Here is an 8,438-nt window from a genome sequence, read left to right as displayed (position 1 = left end):
GATACAAACATGTTTTGTATTTGTTATCTTATTCACTCTTAATACTTTACTTGTTAAATGATCCACACTCTTGTACTTGAAAGAAAATATCAATCTTTTAATTGTGTTATAGTGCTTGTGTTGTTCATTGTATTTTCAGCTTAAAGGTTTTGATATATCACTGAGTTACTACTTGCTTAACATTGCCTACCTAGTTTTCACCCTTTGAAAGAATCATGTGGTAAGTAAGGCATGTAAACACTTTATTATTAGGTATATCCTTGGCTTGTTGAGCCATCCATTTAGCTTTCCCATAAAACATGTATTTTTTCCTAGTACTAACATTCGTGACCAACACCAGCCTTTTATCATGGTCGATTTTTTTTCTTTTTATTGCTCTTTTTTTAAAGAAGCCTATCAAGCTTGGAGGCATCCACTATTTTAGCGACCTTGAGAAATAAATCATCATCTAATTTTATTTATGGATGTTTCTTGATTTTAAGGCCCTCTCGATTTGCTTGTTAAAGACTACACATCTATTAGGGTCACATTTTTAAGAGTTATACCATTTACAATATTGTTTCCTTTTAATTTTATCAGTCATGGGATAATATGTTTTTTTAGGAGCTTTATTTATCTCTCATACATTAACTGGTCAAAGATTTCTTTAGTCTTTTTTTATAAATAAAAAAAAGTATTATTTGTCTTTTTCAATTACTTTGGTAGTCTTTGCATTTTTGCTACTAGGTTTAGTAGCGCTTTTAGGCTTTTTTTAATGTCAAGATCTTAAATAGTCTTCCATCTTTGATTTTTATGATCGATATAAGCTATTATTACATCTTTTCAAACTCTTTATTAGAGTCTGAACTGGTCTATAAGTGTACCCTAATAATATTATTTGAATAATCGACATGATATATTCTTTTCAATGGCTTTTATTTTATCAATTTTGCTAGCCTTTTATCTTAATGAGCAACAACATCAATGAAGTTATAGATGTCAAAATATTTTTTTTTATGAACCTTTTCCTTATGTTTTATTGTATTCCCTTTAGTAGTAACTTTATGTATTCTTGCTCAGTTATAACCATAATGCACTTAGTTTTTAATGTCTTAAATCAAATGGTATAACTTTTTATAGCCTCTCTTAGGTCCTGGACTATTTTAGCTAATTTATCCAACGTGACCTCTAGTTCTGTCTTATAGAAATATTATGGAAACAAGTCTCCATCTTTTTTCAATTGTTGATTGAGTTGTAAGGTAATATGAGAACTAGTGGAAAGCTATTTTGATCAAAGATAAATAAATAAAACCTTAGTTTTATAAAAAGGTCAGTTGCTTCATAGCCATATTGGTTAGTGAACTTAACGATGTGTTCTCTCATTGATTTGTTATCATCTCTAAGAAATAGCTTAAAATTCATAATATTTATTTCTTTAGAGATTATGTATAATCTGTTGACCCATTTAGGTTTTAGACAATTGTAAATAGGTATTGTTGTTTGTCCTACTTCTAACCCCATCTCTTTTAAGTGTTGTGCTAATTCAACTCTGTTTATCCTTTATTTATGTTATTGATTAGTAGTAGGGGTTTGTTGTGTAATAAGATTGAAATTTTTTTGTTTTAACATGACATATGAGGTATATAATTGCCTAGTAGCAGGTTTTGTAAACGGATACAAATTATAAAGCATTAAGTAATTAGTTTATTGTTGTTCGTATACTTAGAGATCAGATAGCATTTCAGGGATATCATGACTAGGTTAGGTTATTAATATTGATGTGTTTATTATATTAGAAAATACCTTTATATACAAATTATGATTGTTATAAACACCTTCACTAGAGTGCTTGTTATTGCAAAATTCCATAAGAGATGTTTACTAGGTGCATAAGTCCAAACATTACCAATCTTATTTTGACATAACTCATTCTATATCTAATTCAATTAATAAGATATGACCTATATGGTTTGATTGACTGCCATGATATTAATATACCAAGTCATGCTTATTATATTCTCTATCTTTATCTCTAAAGAGCTTTTATATCAACATTAGATATATTTATAATATGATAGTAAGATGCTTCTTTAGAAGCAACCATAGCTAATTGACTAATATTGGTCACAATTGGTTATGTTGATCATATAACATCATCTGATTCGTAGAAAGCATTTGTGTATATTATACTAATATCCTAACATGCCCATTAATAATTGGCGGTGATGACCCTATTGGCATCGATGAAAACATAAGAAACTATATAAGGGTACTAAAAGTGTTTCCAAACTTAGTTTTGTGTTTAAGAGATTGTATGGTTTTGAATATTACTTATATACATAATTCTAATCCTATACATATATTGATATATGATAAAGAGGTTTTGTAAATTTGAAAACAAATTAAACTCCTTTTCTATTAATGCATTTATGAATCCTAGGCTAACCTATGACTTATGATTAGTTTGTTTGTTAAGTATTTTCACTCTTATTTTTTTTATTATTTGCACAAATTCAAACTATGGTGATCGATTATAACTTCTAATTACGTAATTGATTGATCCTTCAACTTTCTTCATTGATTAATGATTTTTATAGCTTGCTCAATATTTCTAATTTATTATTGATTTTAATTTTCTTCACATATCCTGTTAGGAACAATCATTATTATCTAATATATAAGTGTATTTTTATTTTATGTGTAAACATTTTGATCTCTAGCTTTTTACACTCTAAAACAATCCTTGAAGTTGAAAAGAAGGAAATATTTTGGTAATACTAAATAAAAAGGCAACATATAACATGTCTTCTGCATCCAAATCGGTTTTAAATTTTTTGATATTATGATCCAATTATATTTTTTAGAATTTTTTTAAATTATTTTTAGCTTCAAATTAAATTTTAATGTATTTTGAAATTATTTTGATATATTTATAAAAAATTATTATTATAATACATCTTCAAATTAAAAATACTTTAAAAAATAATTTTTATCATCAGGTTAAATCACCATAAACAGAACTCCAACGCTTTGACTGAACAAATAAAAGCAAATTACTATAGCTCGAAAGTGTTCTACAGACTTGCTGCTTACAACCACATCCATGAGTGTGAATTCTCCCTCTATCCTTTACGCTGGCAAAGAGGAGTTGATTCCCTCCATCACCCCCCTCCCAAACCCCATGTATGGTACAAATACGAAAGCAGGAATCACGTGGCAAATTTCTGCACAATTCTTTCTCTAAGAGATATGACTTTTGCCTAGCAGCATATGCTAGCTAGGGCTTATCGCTTCACTTCAACCATGCTCAATGAGATATCTTTCAGCAATAGTTGCATGAGTTGCAGCGCCTATGGGAAGAACATCTTCATCTATCATGAAATATGGTGAATGACCCGTGTGTATCGACCCCAATGTCTCGTTCCTCACGCCAATGTAATAGAAAGCTGCAGGGACCACTTGAGTGTAAAACGAGAAGTCCTCGGCACCCATCATTGGTGGTACCACCCTGAAGTTCGCTGGACCCAACAAATCAATTGCCACCTTCCTCACATGCTCATACATAAGATCATCATTCACGGTCGGGGGATATACCGTGGACTGATTTTCAAAGAAGTCTACTGTTGCTGAGCATCTGAAAACAGAAGCCTGTTCAACGATCACCTGTTTTCATACATACGCAAAAACTGTTTGATCAATTATTCAAATTTCACAGGTGTTCAGCAGAAAGGGACCTCGAAATATGAAGTTTCCGTTAGGATTGTGTGGCTGGAGATATACCTCTATGTCCCCACTTGAAAACCATAAAACAATGTTTCTTTTTTCATGCTTAGACTAGAAAGGGAAGAGATCATGGAAGGTGGTTTCTTAATTTCCCATGCAGAAGGTCATGCAGGCCCCCGTATAGCTAGCCCACAGGTAAGCAACCATGCAATAATTTAAATCATGATAGCCTACGTGTCTACTGGTTGAATTCAGTTCCAACTATACTCAGTGGAAGTGGTGTTGAATCGAATTAATAAAAGGGGAATTAGAACAAATTAACCTCTTCGATTCTTTGAAGAAGTTGATTAAAGCTTGTGTTAGAGAAAGCCCTGAAAGTACCACCGAGTATAACGGTGTCTGGAATCATGTCCAGATCATTGCCTCCATCCATTGTGGTAACAGACACTACCTGTTTAGTGAAAGTGAGTAATTATCAGTTAGCGAAATTACAATTCTGATGGTGGTAAACAGTTTTGGAAAGCCAAGTTTTCTAGCATGGACACCTGAGAGTCCAATGGATTTGCTTCACGAGACACAATGCTCTGTAAGCTGATTACAGCTGCAGAGGCAGCCAGAATGGGGTCAACAGAGTGGTGAGGGGTGCCAGCATGGCCCATTTTGCCATTAATTATTGCTCTGAAGAAGCCGCATCCAGCAAGCAAAGGACCAGGCCTTGAACCAACGATGGCAGTAGGATGCTCATGGGATACATGAACTGCAAATATAGCTTCCACATCCTCTAGAGCCCCATCTCCTATCATCCGTTTTGCTCCATTCCCCGCTTCCTCTGCTGGCTGAAAGAGCAGTATTACAGTTCCCTGTAATTGCAACAGTGAAACTAACAAGTTTAGAAATCCACCGTGGTATCATCAAAACATGAATAAAGCTTTTAAAGTATAATTTAGAGAAAGTTGGATAAGTTTCCCATTCAAGATAGAGCTAGGGTGCATTCACAGACATGGAAGATGGTTATCATTTTCTATTGATTTCATCAGTCAACTCAAGCTGATAAAGAGGAGAATTAGCATGCACGTCTATGTCAACCTGTAGAATTTTTTTGTTTAATTATGACCTAGTTTTATAAAACCACTGATTCCTTAGGAACATCAAAGACCCATTTAAGCTGCTCAGGAGTCTGAAAAGTCACAAGCGTTTTAATTATCCAAAATTAATCACTTCATTTAAGACTAATAAAATACCAAAACCTAATTTCATTTCACTAGACAATGATTCTCTCTCCTCGAAGTGTCAAATCTTTAAGCACTTCACTCGGATTATATGATTTAATCCTTAATTTAAGCGGGAGCCATGGACAGGATTTTGTTTATGCGAAAGAAGCGTGCACTAAATAATTCATTAATCCTCTCTTTCGATATATTTTAGTCACATAATAAAGCCATTGTGGGAAACTAGATTCCTGGCCAATTCATTTCTTTAAGCAAAAGATTCTAAGCTTAAAGCACGCTCCCAGATAAGACAAAGTAAGAAACAAATCTATGGTCGTAGAGCACTACCTAGAGCACTAAAATGAAGTCCTTTAGCATGTGAACGAATAATAAAAGCAAACAGGCATTCATTATAAAAAGGCTTAATGCAAACTGAATAAAGGTCAAGCTCGCTTTCAAGATATAATAATTTTGGTGGAAAAAAAGAGAGGTTCCAGGTGTTTTACATCTATTTTACAATCATTAATTTGATTATTACCTTAACTCCTTCCAAAAAGCATGTGAGGTTGCCTTAATCTATGACAAAAGTCTTCAGTTAGACTAATTCCAAAATGATCGAGGAGCATCACGAATGTAACGTCCATAGTTTGCTTGGCAAGGAGAAATACCGTGATTTTTCGTTTTCTTCAAAATCGATAGCAAGATGGCCAATAAAAGTTTTTTTTTTTTTTGCAATATAAACTCCAATAAAATATGTCGTCTCTGTAGCTTGTAGGACTAGAATACCAGATTCGTCTCAATTTTTAAAATGGTGATGCTTGACGGATCGCAAGCTAAAAGCATGCAGAGATTTACTTTACTCCTGTACAGATCCAAATCTTCTGTCTCTTGTCCATGCATGCATCAAAACTTATTTGTGTTTATAATGATTACATCTAAGCATAGCAAATAATCTCAAAGTCACATCAGTAGCTCTTTTGTAAGCATATACTGTACACAAAATGTGATATCCCACTTAAAAGTGGTAACATGCTTGAGCACAGACTAAAGCGAACACACAAAAATGCCCATGAGAACAGAAGAAATTAATAAGCCCATGTATAATTTATGCACTCAAGGACGTGACTGACTTGCACGTTAAAGGCAGTCGCTTTCCTAAACTTATGAAGACGAAAGCATGAGCTAGAAATCCTAGAAAAGAAGAGAAAACATGCATTACGAGATGCCCAGAAATCTAAACCAACTCTGACGTGTTTGAGAGGGCGTGGTGGTGATTTTGTCTTCTAGCCGACAATTTTCAAAGCCGAGTTAAATTCTTTTTCTCATACATAGATGCTTGTTGGGTTTGAGAATTTCGTGCCTATAATCAATCCTCAATTGGTGGGTTCAAATATTGGGGAGAGAGAAAGATAATTGTTCCAAATGATATTCATATAGACCATGAATTCAAAAACCAAACTGGAGAGTGAAGACAGGTAAAAAAAGGACACCAGCGGCAGATGGGAAATAACGAAGGAAAAGTGAAAAAGCCTATGCGGTTTACGGCCAATTATGGATAAGAGAAAGTTATACAAACCCCTTCCCTGTTCTTTTTTCAGAGACCAATGCTAGCCACTCGAAATTGAGGCCCAACAGACACAATATACTCCTTTTGCCTATTTCCATAGCATCATGTTGCACCCAGTACACCACAAATAGTATTCTCTCCAAAAACCCAATATACTCTATAAATTTATGAACAGATTAAAAAAAGAAGAAAAAGACTACAATGATTTCTTATTGGAAATGGTAATTTGAATCGTAACTATCAGGATTTGTTTAAGATCTTGATGTTCAATAAGGAACTTCTTTTAGGATTTACAATATAATTAAGAGAACAAACCTTCAAGAGATGTTCGCGGCTCTTCAGAATCTTGGCAGCACCCATCAGCATTGCGACATGAGCATCATGCCCACAAGCATGCATTTTGCCGGCCACTTTGCTTTTATGCTTCCATTCTACAGCTTCCTGAAACAGGCAACCCCAGGATTTCTTACAGTGAGATCCGGAGAGAGTATCCTATGGAGACTCTAATAACTACTGCAATGCCAATCCATTCCACGTATTTTGTCACTATGCTCTTCACCACTTTTACATTAGAACACGAATATAGTTTAATTTGTCTCATCTCAGGTGTCACATTAAATCTGACTTATTTTAATAATTAAATACTGACAAACAAATAGTTGAGTCATAAATATTCCTTATAATTAAATTATTGTCGCGCTAGATTTGATTCATCTTCACAGGCCACTAATAAAATAATAAATTTGAATTAGGGCTTGATATAAAACATGCAGCAAGCTGGAAATCTCTGTAACAAGTAATTTATATCAGACATTTTTATGCAGCTACTTCAAAACTAATACACTAGAAAAGAAAATAGATTATGATAGATAATCTAGCCATCTGATTTCATTTCCTTAATTTCCTGCTTTTTTCAAGGAAAAAAAGGGAGATGAAAAGAAGAAATTAGAAAATAAAAAACAACAAATCAAGCCCCAAAAAGGCTGATTTTTCCTTAAAGCCTCTGAGTTACAAGATATCCTTGCCAAGTACAGTAACATAATCTCCAAGAACAATACACATGCATGCATATGATAACACATATACATCAACAGATAAAATAAAACTTTGAAGCTAGGCTAAGCTACCTGAATTGGCAGAGCATCCATATCAGCTCGAACAGCCACAAAGGGAGGTCCACCCGTGCCGATCCAAGCCCGAATACCCGTTTGAGCTAAAGGATACATATATTCAATCCCCATCCCATCCAACTCATCTCTAACTAACTCGCTCGTTTTGATTTCTTCAAAAGCAAGCTCAGGATTCTCGTGAATCTTCCTCCTCAAGCTCTTTAACCATGTAACCGTCTCTGGCTGCCGTGCCAGGGCCAAAACAGCCTCCGAGCATGTCTTGGTCCACACCTCACAGCTGGTTGACGACGGTTTTCCCTCGGTGGGTTTTGATTGGTTTTTTGGCTTGGAATTCAAGGAATTAACACTGCTTAAGGTACCGTCAAGACAAGAATATGAATAGTCACCATCATAATAATTATTCTTATTATTACATGTGATTGGGCTTGGGCTTGTGCTTGTTGCTGAAGGAGAAGAGGATGGTGATGAGATGATAGAGTTAAAAGATATTACAAGTGAGAGAAAGAGCACTGAGAGATTTTTGAGAGAATTCATTTTTTTTTCCTCTTTCTTAAAGAAGAGAGAGAGACGGTTGCAGAGATAGAATTTAAGGGAGGGGAAATTGAGAGAATATGTGAATATTTTAAAGGGTATTGAAGCACGTGGGGATAAAGGGTAGAAGAAATAGTGCACGTGATAGAATATGTACATAAAAAAGTTAAAGGGCGTCAAATCGTTGCAGGAGGGGTCCACCACTTCCACGAGTTTTAACTTATTTTTATTACCATTTTATTTTATAAACTCTCATCGCTTGCTAATATTATATCCTGTTATAACTCTAAAATTAAATGT

General features: G+C 34.2%; 1 protein-coding gene across 1 annotated transcript; it reads right to left on the bottom strand.

Annotated features, from left to right (window-relative positions):
* Positions 1 to 3,012: 3,012 nt before the first annotated feature.
* Positions 3,013 to 8,187, bottom strand: LOC105116316 (IAA-amino acid hydrolase ILR1-like 6). The gene is made up of 5 exons (XM_011013606.1): positions 7,605 to 8,187; positions 6,793 to 6,918; positions 4,248 to 4,562; positions 4,025 to 4,153; positions 3,013 to 3,642 (listed from the first exon to the last, which is right to left on the bottom strand). Exons 1-5 carry the CDS (start codon positions 8,139 to 8,141, stop codon positions 3,277 to 3,279), a joined length of 1,473 nt encoding a protein of 490 aa, XP_011011908.1. The 5' UTR covers positions 8,142 to 8,187; the 3' UTR covers positions 3,013 to 3,276.
* Between the last annotated feature and the right edge of the window lie 251 nt (positions 8,188 to 8,438).

The sequence above is a fragment of the Populus euphratica genome, unplaced genomic scaffold, assembly GCF_000495115.2.
Source record: "Populus euphratica unplaced genomic scaffold, PopEup_1.0 scaffold907.1, whole genome shotgun sequence".
NCBI lineage: Eukaryota > Viridiplantae > Streptophyta > Magnoliopsida > Malpighiales > Salicaceae > Populus > Populus euphratica.
Note: the sequence above shows the minus strand (reverse complement) of the source record. Positions and strands in the feature narration are given on the sequence as shown.

What these genes read in the sequence shown, in the direction of transcription:
- LOC105116316 (XM_011013606.1), bottom strand. Translation starts at nt 8,141, where the DNA reads ATGAATTCTCTCAAAAATCTCTCAGTGCTCTTTCTCTCACTTGTAATA. An exon ending in TGGATGCTCTGCCAATTCAG is followed by an intron (nt 6,919 to 7,604) that starts GTAGCTTAGCCT and finishes TGCCTGTTTCAG; the next exon opens with GAAGCTGTAGAATGGAAGCA. An exon ending in TTCTTCAAAGAATCGAAGAG is followed by an intron (nt 3,643 to 4,024) that starts GTTAATTTGTTC and finishes GTATGAAAACAG; the next exon opens with GTGATCGTTGAACAGGCTTC.